At 42.5% G+C, this 20,302-nt stretch overlaps 1 protein-coding gene across 1 annotated transcript in view; it reads left to right on the forward strand.

Moving 5' to 3' along the window:
- Positions 1-504: 504 nt before the first annotated feature.
- Positions 505-20,302, forward strand: part of ACVR2B (activin A receptor type 2B) — a 161,093-nt gene continuing 141,295 nt past the window's right edge. Inside the window, exon 1 of the mRNA XM_077808408.1 lies at positions 505-880. Coding sequence (XP_077664534.1) covers positions 829-880 — 52 coding nt within the window. The 5' untranslated portion in view covers positions 505-828. The remainder of the gene's footprint in view (positions 881-20,302) is intronic.

The following is a 20,302-nucleotide window of genomic DNA, read 5'->3' on the forward strand; positions in this document are numbered from 1 at the left end:
GGTACATGGCCCCTCCAGAGCCAGCCGCTGCCGCTGCTCTGCCTCGCGTCGGCCGCCGCCGCCCGCTCCCCGCGCGAGCGATGCCTCGCGCCGGACCCTCGCCTCAGCCGCAGCCCGCCCCGCGCGCCACTGCCCGCCTCGGCGCCCGCTCCCTCGTCTCCTCCTCTCCCAGCCTCGTCTCCGCCGCCCGGGCGGCAGCAGCCGCCGCCGCCGCCTCCTCCTCCTCCTCGGCAGCCGCTGGGCTGGTGCCTCCAGCTGCTCAGCGGCTCCCCTGGATGCTGGGTTGGTAACACTGCTGCAAAGTTTTGCCGCCGCCGCCCGCTTTGCATTTGGTGGTGGCCGCCCGGCTGTGGGATCGCGCGTGTGTGTGGGGTTTGTTTGTCGGCTGTGGTTAGTGCTTGCGTGTGTGTGTGTGTCCCTAGTCCCTGCTGCTGCTGGGCAGGCAGAAGGGGCTGGGTTGGGTTGGGGTGGGGTGGGGGGTGGGAGAGAGAGAGAGTTGTTGGTGTGGTGCACGCTTTTCTCCTTGCACAAAAGCCCCGGCAGAGAAAACTCTTGGAAAGCTCGGAGCAGGAGGAGCCGGGAGCCGGACGGCCACCGATCTCGCTGTCCTGGCGCTGCAATTGTGTGCCCCCCCCCTCGAACTGGATACGTTGTTGCAACTGTGAAGGAACTAAATTCGATTTTGTAGGAGCCTTATTATTATTTTTTTTTTGGTTGCTTTTTGGTAGAGATTCTCGTTTTCCTCCAACCCCCCTTCACTTTCCCGATCATTTTTTCCCCCTTGGGGGTAGAGGGGGATACACAAGGGGAAAAAAAAAGTAAAGGAATATGATTGCTTCGTGGTTGACTTTCGCCTTTCTTTGTGGAACTTTCTGTGCAGGTAAGTAAATTTCATGTCTATATTCATTGAACAGTTTTATATTCACGTTTGAAAAAGGATTAAATTATGCAATTATTCGAAACCACCTGCCCCTCCCCTTAAAACATCCCTAAACGGTAACGAATGGAAAAAATAAGATTGTTGCTAAGATTTTTTTTTTTAAGAAACCTTCCCGTTTTCGTTGTTGGTTATGATACAAATGGATTATATTTCTGCTCTGTGTTCCCTTTAATTAAAGAGTGTGTGAATGAATTACAATGTTTCCGGCCTCAGATTCCGAAGAAACTTCGTCAAAATGGCATGTTAGCGGTGTGTCTGTGTGTGGAATCAAGTTGAGTGTAAAAAAAAAAAACAAAACAAAACCTTGTGGTTGTTAGTAACTGTTTTGTCTTTCAGGTAGAGAGCCATGTGTTTTTTACTCGGGGCTTTGCAAGGCTGCGTTGTGTAACTGGCTTGATTTCCTTCCCCCCTTCTCTTCTCCATTAATGTGTTAATTTCGGGTAATTTTACTAGTCCCTGGGAAACGCTCTTCGCCTTTTCATAACAGATTCTTCTTGATTTGTGTCTTTTAGTTCTTTGAAAGGGACTGTTTTTAACTAGCTTGCCAGAGTTAAACGGTGCTGAAAGTAGGTTGAAGCGTGTCTCTCCTCCTCCCCACCCCCCCTTAATGAAATGTTATGATCCCATAGGCTTTTGCTATTTTTATGAGATGATTCATTTGGGCTGATTTGTGACATGGTGACATAATAGAAAGTTGTAAGAGAGAAGCGAAAGGACCCACCTTTGAGAGTGTTTGTGTTTTGTTTTTAAATCTTCCTTCCTGATCCTTAAAAAACTTCACCACAAATCTGCAGGGTTTGCATTTTTATAGGGACATTGTGTGCCATGATGGAACTTAATGTAAACATTGGACGTGCTTAGGGGCAAAACCAAAAGGCCATACTACTAAATGAATCTCCCAAAGCGTTGGCATGCATTTCATTTGTTTCAGCCTGAAGAGCTGGATTTTTGGGGTGAAAGGGGCGTGGTGGGGAGCGCATGTGATTGTAACGGTGGGTTTTTTGGGGGGTAGTTAAACGTTTCAGGGGTGTGTGCTCCTTGTTTTGGAATTTTTCTCGTTCTGCTAGATGTATTGGGCTATTGTAAAACCGGGGTGTTCCCTTTGTCAAGGGGGAAAGGGGCGGCTTTTTAGCTAGAGCCATTTCTGGGAGGCGAGCCGCAGCTTTGCAGGGCTGCTTTGTTGTGTGGTTCCCTCCTTGTTTTGATGAGGGGTGGAGAGAGGAAGAGAGCTCACCCTTTGGGAGATTGGTAAAACAATGATCTTGGTTACAGATCGTATACAGCAACACAATCTTGTGTATAGATACATACATTGACGTTGCTACTATAGCATTGGATTGTTACAAAATACAAAGACTTAAAGTTACTTGACCCCCACCCCCCATGGGTGCATTTCCCTCCGTTTCTAAGGAGGCTCATTTTGTAAGGGAAAGGGGTGATTTCCCCCTAGCACACAGCAAATTTCTTTTTGTTTTTTATCTTCTTCCACAAATATCCCCCAAACATAATGGATCCTAAGCTGATCTTTATTTAGTCACATCTGGTGGTCTGATAGGGGAAGGCTGTGTGTAGTAACTTGTTACGTTGTATCCATTACTGAGCAGGGAAAGGGTGGTTGGTGGTGTGGTGGGTATTTGTGTGTGTGTGTGTGGCGGCGGCGGGGGGAGTGTGGATAAAGGATCACAAGAGAGGCTGCTGGTTTTAAAGTGGGGGGATGGTGCTGCAGTTGTGCCTTTTGCTTGCTGCGTGCGTTTGGTGGGAATGCAGTTTCCTCTTCCTTCTGATATTTTTATTTTAAATCTGGAGAGACTGGGAAGAGGAAGAGATTTCCCCATGCGTTGGTTAAATGGTTTCCCATTGGAAACCGGGAGGCGATCCTGCCCGGTTCTTCGAAGGGATGAGGTCGGGGTGGGTTTGTTTTGGAATGTGCTCCCGGGAACCGCGCGAGCTGAAATCTACCAGGCGCAAGGTTCTTGCTGCTGGTGGTGGTTCTTTGTTCCGAGTGTCCATTAAATATGCAGTGCCGCTGCCTGCGTTTTGTATTTTAAACAATGCCATCTCGTAATTATTGTAAAGTCATACTGAAGGTGATGGTGTGGGGGAGAAGGGGCAGAGAAAAAATAATTTGTGGTGGAAATCAAGCCAGCTAGGACATGTAGCTCATTGATAGAGCACTTGTATACAGCTTTGTTTCCTTGTATTTACATAGCTGTGCCGAGCAAGATCAGGTATTTTGTAAGGAGCAGGATAGCTGGGACAGTGGTATTCAGTTTATTGTAATCGCAACTGCAGTGTTGGCTGGAAAATTATATTATGTGCATAAAAGGGATTTTTTTAGCCAGTTTATTTTCTTTCTTGGGTCTTTTTTTATGTGCTTCTTGGGTCTTTTTAGCTCATGTGGCTCTAAAGTGAGATGGCCCCTTTTTGTTGTTAAAATCTGCTTCTGTAATTTCATACAATGGCGAAAACATCAACTGGAGAAAAACAAAGTTGCCTAAAAATTTTGACCCTGTAAGGTTCCTGTGTGTATCATGTTATAAAAAGGTACAACTCCCTAGGACAGACTTTTTCTTAAAATTTAATGAAAAGAAAAAAAGAAAATATATATAATCATATTTATTTTGAAAGGTCTGTGATCATCAAATTAGAGCACCAGCAATATTGTAAATCTGTGTTTATGTATTGGCTTTTCCACATTTCATCTAGTATTTGTGTGTGTTGAGCAGTTATGACCCTCCTTGTCTGCCAGCTTTTCCTAAGGCAGCTGTGTGGGAAAAGAGAACAAAGTTGCAGCTTTTTGGTGGGAATTCACAGCATGTGTGTTGCTTGAGGTATCCTGTGTGTGTGTGTATTTTAGGACTGTGGAAAAGTGGTGGGCTTTTTAAAAATAGCTCAACCTCCATTGTTGATGGATTTTCTGAGCTACCTTGGCTGGCTAACAAAACAAGCACAGACTGCTATTCTTTCTAAAAGTATCTGTTGTGTGCTTAATTTTTGAGTGTTGAAGATTTGTTGATGAAAACATTATGTTCATTTTTAGCCTTTTGTTTACAAATTTTCTACAGTCCAAATATTCAGAAATAGTGTTCTAATCTATGAAATTGAGATAATATAGAAGATGGAAAATGGCTTATTTTGCAAAACATATTACATACACATTTCTCTGAGACATTGCAGGATTTAAACTCATTCCAAAATAATAATCACCATGTAGCAAAATCTAGTCTGCTGTTTCAGTGTCTTGTATTTGTCTTCTTGTGCTTGAAAAAGAAAATAAGATTGGCTTCATTACCTTACTAATTAAACACAGTGAAGCTTCTGGTCCAAGGTTAATGGCGATTGCCATTAAAAACACAAAACTTTTTGAATCGGGTGGCTAGGGTATTTTTTTAAAAAAATCAAATCTAGTTAATTATACCCCCAAGATCAAGTTTTCTTCTCTACAGAACTGTGACAATGCTTATGTTAAAGGTGTGTTTGTGTGTAATATATATTAGATTAGTGACATTATAACATTGACTCTCAGTGCCCTATGCAGTTTGTATTGTTTTAACAATGAAAATTTTAGAGCATCTCTGTTAATGCAAAAAGAAAAGGAGGACTTGTGGCACCTTAGAGACTAACCAATTTATTTGAGCATAAGCTTTCGTGAGCTACAGCTCACTTCATCGGATGCAGTTACTTTGGAGTATGTTTTTTGTTTGCTAATAAACTTTAACGAAAAAATCCGCTTCACTAGAACAATGAGAGACAGTCTGCACCAGCCCTGCCATCCAACTAAAAGCCCTTATATGCTGAAATTTATGCCAATTTGTGTCTTTGAGTAACCTATCCAGGCAGTAACATTTTTCTTACCGTCTCATCAACTGAGCAGAAACAGCCAATTAAAGCAAAGCTCTTGCATTGCCAACAGCCTAGCTGTCACCACCCTCCTATCCACTCTGGTCTCCATTCTGGTGTGGCTCAGCAAAGACATGCTTGCCGGTTGTTTGCAGTTTAAGCAATGCAGTCGTCTTAGGTCTCCCCTGCTGCTACTAAATATAAGGTACAGAAGAAAGAAACAAGCTGTTTCTTCACCTCATTTTTGTTGTCGTCTCTACTTCTCCCCTCCCCTACTGTCCAACACAGATAAGTGTACGGGCGTCTCTAGTTTTGTAAGGCAGGACGACTACTTTTGAAAACTCAAATCCAACAGGATTTTTTAGGAGTTAATGGGGTAACATTAGCCCCACTCCACATGTCTGGCTTCTTTAATCTGTGGGGCACCTCTTTCTATGATAGGTTCCTCTGCAGAACATAAGTACTTTATTAAAAGAATCAAGGCATTTTCAAAATTTACCTAATGCAGAATGAATTTTGTTCTAGGCAGGGCCACCAGTAAAAATGGTGCAGGTGCTTAATACCCATTATGAAGATCCCTTAAGAGTCAGTGCATATTTAAAATAAAAATCACTGCAGTTTTTTAAAGGCAGTAATTCTGGGCCTTTAATGTTTCAGAGTCTAGCTTCAGAAATGCATACTAAATTCTGGTTCTTGAGGTGGTGGTGGTAAGAAGGTGGCCATTCATGGAATGGCACCCGGCTGCTTTGGTTAACTGACCGTTTCCCATCATCTTCTGATGATCAGAGTAATATCTTGCAAATGTAAAACTCAGCACCTTTCAGGCAAATGCAGCTTGGCAACTGTCTTATATTAAGCATAATAACCTGATCTAAATGTTTTAAAAATGAATAGTATTTTGGATGTCTTTATTTTTGGGTGCCCAACTTGTAGAACCTTGGTGTGGGCTCATTTTCAGAAGGTGGGTGGTCAGCACTTTTTGAAGATCAGCCCTCTTCAAAGTTTCTCAAGTTGGGGACCCAGAATAAATAGCACTGAAGATGTAGTCCTGTAATTCTGACATCTCGTACTTAAAACAAAAAGAAAGTGATGAAAAGAGAAGACACCTTGCTGGACTTCACATTAATCAAAACTCAAACTAAACAGCTCTTTAGAGTGTTATTTATCCTTACAGATGGGTTCTAAGAATTGTATAACTATTTATAAATTGACAAAGAGGCTGTTGTTAAACAGAACCCAAGTGCAGTGGAGTTTGTTTGGGATTTGCTTCAAAGTCAGCATTTCTGTTTCTCATTCAGTGGAATGAACGATTTAAAAAAGTTTTTAGTTTCTTGGTTAACTGCAGGAAGCAGCATGGTGTAACTTCTTGGAGCTGCTACTCTATTTCCAGCTCAGTTGCACTCTATAACAAAACCTTGTAGGAAGCTGGGAAAGAGGAACCCCAAAGTGTAATCTCTATTTTGAAGAGGTGTCCTCTTCCCCTTTCATCCCACCCAGGCTTTGATTTTAGAACTAGCAGGAGGGTGTGAGGTCTTGCTTGGCCAATAGAATTCTCTGGAATTGAATTGTGTAATGTTGTACCTGCCATTCTTTACTCTGTCCCCACTTAGGGACTTTCTGCCTGTCCCTTCTTGAGGAGATTTTTTCACAACAGTGAAACTGGATGTCTTTAAGTGAGAGAGATGTGGAACGGTATTCACCACTACAAGCTCCCTCCCCCCCCACTTAAACATTAAGGCTTTGCTGATGTCTTGTATCCCCTCTTCATTAGTACTTCAGCTAGAAATAATTTGTAGCAGTTTAGCCATTTGTACCTTTTGTGGTAGATTAAATAATATACACCACTTTTCTCCCTGAACGTTCTCTGTAAGATTTCTTGGAGCTGTTGAAGTCAAAGGGTCAGAAACTAAATTAAAGATGAAACATTCTGTGTCCTTGCATTCTACAAACCTAGCAAATTTTGTGCTTAGATTTTAATATGTTTCGTGTTATACACTAATGACATGTCATTTTCTCACAGTTTGGTCTTTACTTGGCTATAGCGGTGCTACTTCTGTTCAAAACTAAAAAACGTTGGGTAGCAATAAAATAAAAAACTTTGGCCAATATTTAGATCTTCTTAAAATTCATGTATTTTTTTTTCCCATAGGACTTCTGGTTACATTATAGCATTTGGCATGGGCCCACCATGGTTTTGGTGCTCATTTATTTGTTATTTGTATTACGGTGTTACATAGGAGCCTTAGTCAAGATCTGGGCCCTGTTTTGCTAGGTACCATGGATGTAGCAAAATATCCCTGCCCCAGAGAGCTCACAGGCTAAACAGACAAAGGGGGGGGAAAAAAAGTATTTTATTTTATTATCATCCTTATTTTGCAGGGTGGGGAACTGAGGCACAGAGAAATTAAGTGACTAGCCCAGGGGCAATTCTGGCCCGTCTAACACTTCTGTCCATCCCACCATGACTAACGTTTCTGTCCAGCGTCCTCACGATCTCAGAGTCCAGGCCACTAAAAATCCTGTGGTGGAGCGGGGCACTCAGTCAGGCTGCCTGCCTGCCATGGCCCCACACTGCTCCCGGAAGCGGCCGGCTGCTACTGGCATGTCTCTGCACAACCCTGGCAGGGGGTGGTGGTGGGGGGGAGTGGCTCCGCATGCTGCCCCCACCCCTAGCACCATCCTCACAGGTCCCATTGGCTGGAAACCAGCCAATGGGAGCTGCGGGGGTGGTGCTTGCAGGCATGGGCAGCGCATGGAGACCTGCTCCCCCCAAGGGGCACAGAGAAACACGCCAGCAGCAGCTGGCCGCAGTTGCTTCTGGGAGCGGCATGGGGCCATGGCAAGCAGGTTGCCTCCCTGAGCGCCTTGCTGTGCTGCCAGCTGGGAGCCGCCTGTGATAAGCACCTCCTGGCCAGAGCCTGCACCCCTCACCCTCTCCTGCACCCCAGCACTCTGCACCAGCCCGGAGCTCCCTCCTGCACCCAAACTCCCTCCTAGAGCCCGCATCCCCTCTATGAATATAGTAGAAATGTGCAGCCCGTGACGACTTACCCAAATTCGTGGAGTGGCCCCCCTGTGAAAATTATTGCCCACTCCTGGACTAGCCCAAGATCAGACTAAATATTTTGTTCACTGCCTCTAGTTACCATGAGAGAACAGTCTAAACCAAATGAAGGGAGTGGTGCTGTATGACAAGTCAGCCTAGCAGTGAAAATTAGACTAATGTGCTCCAGCCTCAGAATAAGGCTTTCCGTTTATAACACTGCTGTGTACAGCTAGATTGCATTGTTGCTCTCATAGGAAATCTGATCTTTTTAGACCAGGCTGACTGCAATTAGAGTTCTATATGTGTAAATAGAGCTTGGTAAAGTTTTAAAACAGTCATCAGTGGGTATCTGTGTTCATCCGTACAAAAGATGTGAATTACCCTTTTCCATTCACCTGTATTTCAGTAGTTTTTAACTTGGGGTCCTCCAGCTGTTGTGTATTATTTAGGTTCCAGTCCAACAAATGATGGTGTGGCAAACTGCTATGCAAGGTTGGGGGCGTGTTTTGCGTTAAGTTCACTGTCTGGAGATCCATGCCTGGTCCTGTGCAGATACTGAGTAAAAGACAGTCTCTGCACCAAAGAGTTTATAATTTAGTCAGCAGGTGGGATTATAAAGAAAGGAGACAGAAATTTCTCTGGGGACAGTACGAGAGAGAGATTGTGGAATGAACTGTCCAAGTTGCAAAGGACTATCACAGACCTCAAGACCTTCTTCCCCAAGTACAAGACACACTTCTTTTACCTGCCTTCGCTAACATAAACCCATACCAACAGGTGTGTGTATTTGAAAAACAAAACCCTAAACCTACCAAAATATGACACTCCACTGCATGTGTTTCTCTCTCCGAGGAGAGGATGAGAGAACAAACAACTCGTGACAGATGTGTAGTCATATTGCTTATTGAAGGCACTCGAGATACTGTGGTGACGAGCATAATTTGAGAACATACATAGAATAAATTAAATAGAAATATGAAGGTACTGAAATAAGACCGTAGTGTGCTCCCTGTTACAAATTTAGAGTCACTACAGTCATTCAAGCCCTGTTGAAATGATTATCTGTCTGTACTTGTGGGCCCTATTACCATAGTATTTGGGCATCTGTCTTTCATGTATTTATTCTCATGCCACTAGCAAGCCAATGACAAATCTGAACAATCTATAGAATTCCTGATTCCTGGTGCTGTGTACTAGCCACTAGGCTGTACTTTCTCCTAGACTACTACAACAGCTGCCATTAAAATAAAAGGTCAGTATTAGTCTAGTTCTTGCACAGCGGTACCTTAGATGCTCTGTTTATTTTCACATTTCCTATTTTAGCATAGGGAATACTGTATCTGAGGTAACCTGTCTTGTAAGTTTTGGTAAAAGTTTACCTTTCACTTCTGATGTCTGTGTTGCTAATTTGGTGGTCTCCACCCTAATTAAGAGCTTGTCTTGTTTATCAAACAGTAAAGTTAAACAGGTTACCCTGTTTTCTGACAAGCCCATTTTTATATACAGATGTCAGAAATGTTTTCTAATTTGACTTTTAGAAACACCATGGATCATATAATACATAGCAGACACAGCTTTGCATTCCTAGAGAGGAAAGAGTGTAAATGTGAATCTGAAGTAAAGATGTGTTCGTTCAGCCCCTCCCCCCTCCTTTTTGTGGATTATAAAACTATTTTATAAAATGAGAGCACTTCAGGTTTGGTATTTGCTAAGCGTTTTAGTGCTGTTTCTGTGAGCTCCTTCTCATTTCTGAGCACTGATGGCAGGTTCTTTTGTTTACTTGAGTTGTCTACTCATCTACGGTTCTCCCCAGTAGCCCTGGCCTCCACAGATACCTCTTTGAAAGTAGGACATTTAAGCATTGCAAAGATGATGTCAAGGCCTTTATCTGTGAAAGGAAGCTAAATACTACATTATTAAAGTTGTAAGGAGACTGTAGTGTGGGTTGAGGCTGCCAACTACAGTATTACGTAATCAGTTGTGAGCTGTTTGCTGTGACTGTTTGCTTGTGACTGTCCTCATATTAGACATTTTTATACAAAGCTTTAAAACTGTGGACAAGAATGAAGTTACAGTTGCTTTGAAACAAAGCTACTCAGCCAAATGCATGCCTGGTGTAATTTCAGGGATGGGTTTGTCCCATTGAGTTCAGTTGTGGGGAGGATTAAAATGAAACGTAAAGTGTTTTTTGTTAAAGTCAGTTTTTTGTTTTCTTTCCTCCCCAATGGTATGACTGACTGAAAGACAGCAGACTTTTAAATCCCTCAAATTTAGCTTATTTTTAAAGTATGCAGAGTAGTTAAGGGGTTAAGATTGCTAATTCTCCTATATGCGGGGTCTGAGAAATTCAGTTGTCCTTGGGCTTTTCATAGTAGGAGTATCAGGTTGCAGCTAAGCCTGTCATTGGGTAGTCCTTTGCTTCACTGAAGTTTGAACTTGGTCTCTCTTGCTCTCACATGCGCATACTGTATGTCAATAACTAGTTTTTATAGAAAAGGCTCTGTTCAAGCCACAGTAGTCTTATGCCTGATGCAGCACATGTTCCCAAATGTGTCTTCCAGTCATTTTTGGTCATTCACACATCTGTTTGGCAATAATCAGCAATTTGAGACTAAATAACAATTTTGGGCCGGAGGTAATAAACACCATTTCTATAATAGCTTGCTAGCTTTTCTTCCTCTCTAAAATTGGCTTAGAATATGCATTGTGGTCAAGGGAAACACTTGAATTCCTTGCAAGCACTGGTAGCACTTAATCAGTGCAACCAGGAAAGTGAGCGAGGAGACAATAGGTATCTTGAAGGTTATTCATTTTGATATTAAATTGCATGTTCTCCTATGGTGGTGTAATACAGTGTAGGAATTTCCTACACATGGTGTCTGTTTTACTTAACTTGATGCAGTTATACAACATTAAAATACAAGAACACTCATGCTGCATATATGGACACCTTGTAGAGCCATGGAAAGAAATGTGCTTATCATGCACCTTTGATTACCTCACCTGTTGCCTGCTCCTAATGCTTGCTCCTTGATACCTGGTTTAATGTTCCAAAACCCCAAGAAGCTTCAAACAGCCACCAGTTCTTAAAATCAGCCTGACAGAAATGTTTTCACTTTATCGCTATTATTATTTTATTGCTTTGTACTATGGTAGCACCTAAGCCCTGCAGGGTTAGAAATTGGAGCTATATACCACTGGGGAGAGGAGACCGCCTGCTTCCCACTGCGGCCCTAAATTCACTTATTTCCCTGGGAATAGGCTTTAAAATCAAGCTTGGAAAAGTGATCTCAGGTCATTTTTCTTAGCCCTGTATATTTGAACTTACATTATTTAAGGCATAAGGCTTTACAGTCAAAAGGATATGAAAAATAGCCCTAATATATTTTTAAAAAATCCTAAATTTTTTTTCTGTAACATGAGGCATTTACAGAATACAGCGTGAAGTAGCAGAAGGGTTTTATTGGCTGCAGTTTGGGTTGACCATATAAAGTAGTTATAGCTGTGCCCGTTTTGAGTAAAGCGTCCATCCCAAATCTTTGCGTGTAAAGAATTTATACCACACCGTGTATTCTCTCTCTCTCTCTCTGTCTCTAAAATAGGACAAAAGCCAGATTGTGGCAGCGATTATGGATCTGATGAGCGGTAGCATGGTGCAGTGGTTAAAATGCTGAATTGTGGCTCAGGGATCCTGGGTTTAATTCCCTGCTCTGCCATGAATAGGCTGTTGTGATGCTAGGCAAGTCATTTCACCTCTCTTTGCCTCTGTTTTCCTCTGCTCTTTTCTCTGTCATTTCTATTTAGGCTGTAAGTTCTTTGGGTCAGGGACTCTCATACTATGGGTGAATATAGCACAGTGGGGGGCTCTGTGTTCAGTTTGGGGTTTCCAGGAGCTGTTCTGGGTCTAAACTTGTATGTAATTTTTAATATAAAATTTGGCCTTCCAATCCAAAGACCTGTAAAGGCTTGAATAAAAATCCCTTTTCTTAATTGGTTCTTCTTAATTACTGTATCTTCATGTCCTGGAAAAGCTTTGTTCCAGCAGTGGGAATAATTTCATCCCAGAGACTTTTTAAAATATCGTTTCATGGAATAAATTCCTCTTGGCTTAGTGTGCAGTCCTTTACGAGTGTGAGCGGTTATACAGCGTCACAGTGGCTGCTGTACAACTATATATCTGGTATGTCAAAATGCTTGGAAACTAAATACTCTCTGTTGCTTTCTTGTAAGCACAAAACAGGCCCAGGGATGTGCTGAGTCTTACATTTTAGGTTGTCCTGTGAGTCAAACTATAGTTTGGGCCATTACATTATTATTTATTAACCAGTGTAAACTGTAGCTTAATCTTTCTTTGAAGATGACGACTACTAGAATGAAGACCTGGGTGGCTTTGCTGGAGTCCTAAAACTTCTTCAAAAGTAAAGATATGGAGCAGAAATCCTTTGTGGAAGTCTGTGCAGATGACAAACTTGGGATCACCTATGGCACAAATTTAATTGCGGATTGCACTCACCTACTGGTCTCTTGGAAGCAAAGTGGTAATCTTGCCCTTCGTAAGTCAAGTGATTCTTGATGCTGGCAGTGAAGAGGAGCCTTTTACTGCTGAAAGGTGTCCTTAGTGTTGCTGGATGGCTATTATAGTGGACCATGTTTTATAGAGTAAGGAAGGGAAGCTTGCCCACCCTGACCTAAAAGTGGCTAGATGTTTGTCCAAAGCCTCTTACCAAGTGTTGGGGTAACATGATGGTGTGTATAATTTTCTGCTGGCATAAACTGACCAAGGCAATGGATGTGTGTCAGTTGACATCAGCAGAAAACGTGGCCCACTATTACTATTTTTAGTTGTGTGTACTAATACTGGTCTTATGTCTGTCAACTTCTGGAACTGGTTAGCCTAAGGAAACCAGAAAAGTGTTCTATAGACTGTTATATAAATACGGATGTGTTCCTTCACCTGATGGGACAGGGTAAAAGCTAGATATTCTGGGTTAGTAAAAAAATAGAAATAAAAAATAAAAGAAATGTAGAAAACCTTTTTTGCAGGTAATAGAACTTCCTATCCTGCACAATCACCAATGCAGATTCCCTCAGACAGAGACAAACACCTACAGGATTTCAATCAAGCGTTCTTAAAACTACAGTAAGCTACCTGGGGAAGAGAAGAAACAGATTGACAGAGCCAGAAGGGTACCCAGAAGTCACCTACTACAGGACAAGCCCAACAAAGAAAGTGACAGAATGCCACTAGCCGTCACCTACAGCCCCGAACTAAAACCTCTCCAGCGCATCATCAAAGATCTACAACCTATCCTGAAGGATGATCCCTCACTCTCACAGACCTTGGGAGACAGGTCAGTCCTCGCTTACAAGCAGCCCCCCAACCTGAAGCATATACTCACCAGCAATTACACACCACACAACAAAAACACTAACCCAGGAACCAATCCCTGCAACAAACCTGTTGCCAACTCTGCCCGCGTATCTATTCAGGGGACACCATCATAGGACCTAACTGCATCGGCCACACTAACAGGGCCTCGTTCACCTTGCACATCTACCAATGTGGTATATGCCATCATGTGCCAGTAATGCCCCTCTGCCATGTACATTGGGCAAACCAGATAGTCTCTACACAAAAGAATAAATGGACACAAATCAGACATCAAGGATTGTAAGATTCAAAAACCAGTAGGAGAGCACTTAAGTCTGTTATTGAGAGTCCTGGGAGACTTCAGTGAGAAACTGCAGAACTGGAATTAATTTCAAACTTGACACCATCAAATTAGGCCTGAATAAAGAATGGGAGTGGCTGGGTCACTGCAAAAAATAATTTTCCCTCTGATACTCTCACCTTCTTGTCAGCTGTTGGGAATAGGTCACCTCCATCTTGATTGGATTGGCCTCATTAGCACTGACCCCCCACTTGGTAAGGCAACTCCCATCTTTTCATGTGCTGTTATATATAATACCTGCCTACTGTATTTTTCACTCCAGGCATCTGATGAAGTGGGTTTTAGCCCGTGAAAGCTTATGCCCAAATACATTTGTTAGTCTCTAAGGTGCCACAAGGACTCCGTGTTGTTAATGCAGACTCTGTGTTTGTAAAATAAGTATCTGCTAAAGGAACCCCTTCAAAGGCAACTATAAGCCCCAAAAGTGAGTGATCACCATTCCTGTTAGATAAATATGGAAAGAGTGTGTAACTGCAGTGAACTGCTGATACAAGAATAAACCTGAGGGGTTGTCATAAATGTAAGAGGAAGGGTAACCACTTTTCTGTATACAGTGCTATAAAATCCCTCCTGGCCAGAGGCAAAGTCCGTTTACCTGTAAAGGATTAAGAAGCTCAAGTAACCTGGCTGGCACTTGACCCAAAATGACCAATGAGGGAGGTGGTAGAATCTCCTTCGTTAGAAGTTTTTAAGGTCAGGCTTGACAAAGCCCTGGCTGGGATGATTTAATTGGGGATTGGCCCTGCTTTGAGCAGGGGGTTGGACTAGATGACCTCCTGAGGTCCCTTCCAAACCTGATATTCTATGATAAGACACTTTCAAATCTGGAGGGGGGGGAAGGCTTTTGTCTGTCTGTGTGATACCTTTGCTGGGAACAGATCAAGGATGTAAGCCCTCCATCTCCTATAAAGTTAGTAAGTAATCTAGCTAGAAAATGTGTTGGGTTTTCTTTGTTTCGGCTTGTGAAATTCGCTGTGCTGGAGGAAATGTATATTCCTGTTTTTGTGTCTTTTTGTAGTTTAAAGTATTGCCTAGAGGGATTCTCTGTGTTTTGAGTCTGACTGCCTGTAAGATTATCTTCCATTCTGATCTAACAGAGTTGTTCTCTTATCTTTTTTTGTTCTTCTAATAAAGTTCTGTTTTTTAAGACTCTAATTGGGTGTTTTGGGTCATAAAAATCCAAGGCTGGTTTGTGCTCATCTTGTTTATTCTCAAGCCTCCCCAGGAAAGGGGGTGTTTTAGGGGGATATTTTGGGGAAATAGGAACTCCAAGTGGTCCTTTCCTTGTTCTTTTTCTAAATCACTTGGTGGTGGCAGCATACTGTTCAAGGACAAGGTGAAATTTGTGCCTTGGGAAAATTTTTAACCTAAGCTGGTAAAAATAAGCTTAGCGTCTTTTGTGCGGGTCCCCACATCTGTACCCTAGAGTTCAGAGTGGGGAGGGAACCCTGACAGGGTGAATGCACTATGCAGGGTATGCTGAAGAGATAACTGCTGTTTAGTTATTTCAGGTCACTTACAAATACAGTTGAAATAAGTAAAGTATAAAAGTTTGAAGTGCAGCGTGACAAACTAAAGTTCACTAAAAATAGTTCTGTATATGAAAGCTAGTTGAAAACTGAGCAAGATGAGTCATTTTATAGGCATTGTTGATAGAATTTCAGGGTTCCAAGAATGGAAGATGAATGTCTTTCTGTTATAGTAACAGCTGCTCTCTGTCCATTGGGATATACTATTTGCCTATCCAATGCATAATAATTTAAAAAATTATTTCATAGCAGCCTGTGTGGAGGATTATACAGGAATTTTATCTTTCTCCATTTGGAATGCTCTTGCTCATTAGAAAAAAAACCCAAAACCTCTCACCTGAATTTTGTATTTTTTTCCCTAGATACATGTAGTTATGAGTGGGGAAAGTTAACAGTTAACGGGGAGTAAGTAATTTTAAATAAAAAAAATAAATTGGGAGGTTTTAAATTTCACTAAATGCACTTGTCCTTAAAGAACATGTAAATTCATTTTTCTCAGAACACTTGAATGGTTCAGCAACATTTGGATACTTTTATTTATTTGGATACTTAGTTTCCTGACAGAAGCTTTTAGAGGGGAGTCCAACTTTAGACATGTAGATTTCTTTTTATTTAATCTCAGTCTCCATCCTTGTAAAGTGCTAATACAGGGCTTGACTCTGATTTAATTTACTCTGTCTGAACCTCAAAGTAACTTGAAGTCATCTGAGTTTAACTGGTATAACACCACAGTACAGGCCTGTCTACTTGAGGGGTTTTTGTACTGGGTATAGCTATCCCTTTGCTTTAATGGGGTTTTAGTGGTTTGTTTTAATGATTAGCATGGAGTCTTACAACATTTACTGAGTCAAGAGCAGTAGAAAGAGGAAGGCTGGCTTTAGTCTCTCTTTCTTCCATCTGCTGGAAGTTTGCTTCAGTATCCGCTTGTCATTTAAAATAATGGGAGATAATGTACCTTATAGTGGAATGCAATGTGGTGATCCCCCTCCTCTGTACCCAGTGGCCTTGTGCATTTTAGGGGGCTGCTGAGCTATGCAGTTGAATATGGAAATAATTTCCCACCTGGGTCAGATGAGAAAGTGTCTAAGAACTTGAGCCCTGTTTATATTACGTCTTACACCATGGCTACTGCCCCTGAAAAACTTCAGTCCATGTTTTCCCAGTGTAGATGCAACAGGAAAGGTTACTTAATCATAGAATATCACGGTTGGAGGGGACCTCAGGAGATCATCTAGGCCAAACCCCTGCTCAAAGCAGGACCGATCCCCAATTAAATCCTCCCAGCCAGGGTTTTGTCAAGCCTGACCTTAAAAACTTCTAAGGAAGGAGATTCCACCACCTCCCTAGGTAACGCATTCCAGTGTTTCACCACCCTCCTAGTGAAAAAGTTTTTCCTAATATCCAACCTCAATCTCCCCCACTGCAACTTGAGACCATTACTCCTTGTTCTGTCATCTGCTACCACTGAGAACAGTCTAGATCCATCCTCTTTGGAACCCCCTTTCAGATAGTTGAAAGCAGCTATCAAATCCCCCCTCATTCTTCTCTTCTGCAGACTAAATAATCCCAGTTCCCTCAGCCTCTCCTCATAAGTCATGTGTTCAAGTCCCCTAATCATTTTTGTTGCCCTCCACTGGACTCTTTCCAATTTTTCCACATCCTTCTTGTAGTGTGGGGCCCAAAACTGGACACAGTACTCCAAATGAGGCCTCACCAGTGTCAAATAGAGGGGAACGATCACGTCCCTCGATCTGCTTGCAATGCCCCTACGTATACATCCCAAAATGCCTTTGGCCTTCTTGGCAACAAGGGCACACTGTTGACTCATATCCAGCTTCTCTGTCCACTGTAACCCTTAGGTCCTTTTCTGCAGAACTGCTGCCTAGCCATTCGGTCCCTAGTCTGTAGCGGTGCATTGGATTCTTCTGTCCTAAGTGCAGGACTCTGCACTTGTCCTTGTTGAACCTCATTGGATTTCTTTTGGCCCAATCCTCCAATTTGTCTCAGTCCCTCTGTATCATATCCCTACCCTCCAGCGTATCTACCTCTCTTCCCAGTTTAGTGTCATCTGCAAACTTGCTGAGGGTGCAATCCACACCATCCTCCAGATCATTTATGAAGATATTGAACAAAACCGGCCCCAGGACCGACCCTCGGGGCGCTCCATTTGATACTGGCTGCCACCTAGACATGGAGCCATTGATCACTACCCGTTGAGCCCGACAATCTAGCCAGCTTTCTATCCACCTTATAGTCCATTCATCCAGCCCATACTTCTTTAACTTGCTGGCCAGAATACTGTGGGAATAATAATGAGAACAAGTTTCCCAGTGGAGGATTAATCTAGGACTGGGTCAGCATGGAATCATAGAAATGTAGGGCTGGAAAGGACCTTAAGAGGTCACCTATTGCTGAGGCAAGATTAAGTAACACTAGACCATCCCGGATAGGTGCTTGTCTAACCTGTTCTTAAACACCTCCACTGACCAGGATTCCACAACCTTTAGATAAGCACTGGAACAGTCTAACTATAGGAATAGTTAACAAGTCTATCCTAAAATTTAACTAAAATTTCCCGTGCTACAAACTAAGCTGATTACTTCATGTCCTATCCTTGATGTATGTGGAGAATAATGAATCACTGTCTTCTTTATAACAACGTGTTATATATTTGAAGACTGTGTGTGTCCCCCCTCCACGCCCCCCCAGCTGCCTTTTCTCTAGATTAAACATGCCCAATTCTTTCAACCTTTCCCCATAGGTTGAATTTTCTAAACCACTTACTTTAGTGCTCTGCTTTGGATAAGCATGAGGTGCAGTCCTCGATCCAACGTCTTCCCTCCCTTATTAGTTAGTTACTGTGCTCTGAGCAGGGTTGGATGGCATGGCTGAAATGCCTGAGCCCTATTTACTTCATTTCCAACAGTGAAATATGGCTTTGAATTTTCCCTCCTTCATTTCTGACTGATGGGAATTAATGGGAAGTAGTGGAGTCATCAGAGGTATACAATATGTTTCTAAAGACGTGATTTCAAGCACATTCTTTGATCAACTTTCAGATTAAAATATATAAAGCTGATTTTGAGAGGGCAGAGAGGGAGAAGGAAACCATTTATTTCAACCCCCAAATTCCTTCTAGCTGTAGAAACATTGTCAGAGTAATTGTAGCCTTTTCAAATCTTTCTTTGTAGATGTTAGTCTAAGAAAAGCTCTGCCGTATTGATGAGTGTCACTATTTTTACCAGTGATCTATCTTATAAGGTATCATTTGAATGATATAAAAGTGGCTAATGCTTAAAATTCCAGCTGTTCATGAATGCTGCTTCATGGATATGAAATCAGGATATATTTGTGGGTTATAATTCACTACCTTTTATTGTTTTGGTCATTGTGGGATATAGATAGTAGGTCAGTTAACTTTATCATCTTAATTAAAACTGGATTGAATTGTTGAGAGTAATTTGGATTTGGAGACAGTGGGTTTTGTATTTTTTTCCTTGTTTCTTTTGTTGTTGGTAGAATGTTGCAATGGGCTTGGTGAGGATTGTGTTAGGAAATTAGCACAGGGTACAAAAACTCATGTTGCCAAGTAAGTACAGAGTTTCTCCAGCTAATTGTGGCCTTGAAGCATATCCTATAAAGGTCATCTTTGTTAGTGAACTACAGGTGTCTCCTGTGAGACAGAAATCTGTGTCTTTATCAAGGATGAAATCTAGGCTCCCTGGTTACACAATTGAGCTTTGCTATAATTTGGACATCATTAGGCTCGCTAATAAAGCAGTAGAACATTCTAATCCATGTTCTTGTGCTTTTCTGTCTTAAATGTATTTTTCTCTGTGCATTTCTTCTTATGATGTGATCTCCCCCCCCCCCCCCCAATCTCCCTCTAGAGCAGGGGTTCCCAAACTTGGTTCATGGCTTGTTCAGGGATCTTTGTCACTTATTGTGTGGGTTGGTCTGGGTATAACCTTGACAGCAGTGCACAGAATTTGTTCTGGCAGAGTTTGCCATGTGGATTTGGAGACTCTGTAATTTCTGACTATATTCATTTTTTTAAACATGGGTGCATCAAGCCTGGAAGTGCCTATATCAAGTGGTGCTGGAGATTATTGCTGCAGTGATGTTTAGTTGTCTCTTTAGAGCAGTGGTCTCCAACCTTTTTACGCCCAAGATCACTTTTTGAATCTAAAGGCATCCCAGGATCTACCCTTCCCCAAAGCCCCATCCTGCTCACTCCATGCCTCCCTATCTCTGTTGCTCACTCTCCATCACCCTCCCTCACTTTCACCAGGCTGGGGTTGGGGTTTGGGAGGGGGTGCGGGCTCTGGGCTGGGGCCGAGGGGTTTGCAGTGTGGGAATGGGCTCTGGGCTGAGCCTGAGGCAGGGAGTTGGGGTTTAAGATGCGGTGATGGGTGCAAGCTCTGAGGGAGTTTGGGTGCAGCAGGCAGCTCCCGGCTGGGACAGGGGATTGCGGTGTGGGAGGAGGTGCGGGGTGCAGGCTCTGGGAGGGAGTTTGCGGATGACACAAATCTGGGAGGTATTGCCAATTCAGAGAAGGACCGGGATATCATAGGGGAGGATCTGGATGACCTTGTTAACTGGAGTAATAGTAATAGGATGAAATTTAATAGTGAGAAGTGTTATTAATCCCTAAATGCATGACCTTACAAGAATTTTAGTTATAAGCTGGGGACGCATCAATTAGAAGTAACGGAGGAGGAGAAGGACCTTGGAGTATTGGTTGACCACAGGATGACTATGAGCCACCAATATGATATGGCTGTGAAAAAACCTAATGCGGTCTTGGGATGCATCAGGCGAGGTATTTCCAGTAGAACTAAGGAGGTGTTAGTACCGTTATACAAGGCAGTGGTGAGACCTCATCTGGAATACTCTGTGCAGTTCTGGTCTCCCATGTTTAAGAAGGATGAATTCAAACTGGAACAGGTACAGAGAAGGGCTACTAGGATGATTCGAGGAATGGAAAACCTGCCTTATGAAAGGAGACTCAAGGAGCTTGGCTTGTTTAGCCTAACCAAAAGAAGGCTGAGGGGAGATATGATTGCTCTCTATAAATATATCAGAGGGATAAGTACCAGGGAGTGAGAGGAATTATTTAAGCTCAGTACCAATGTGGACACAAGAACAAATGGAAATAAACTGGACATCCGGAAGTTTAGCCTTGAAATTAGACGAAGGTTTCTAACCATCAGAG

This window comes from Eretmochelys imbricata, chromosome 2, assembly GCF_965152235.1.
Source record: "Eretmochelys imbricata isolate rEreImb1 chromosome 2, rEreImb1.hap1, whole genome shotgun sequence".
NCBI lineage: Eukaryota > Metazoa > Chordata > Testudines > Cheloniidae > Eretmochelys > Eretmochelys imbricata.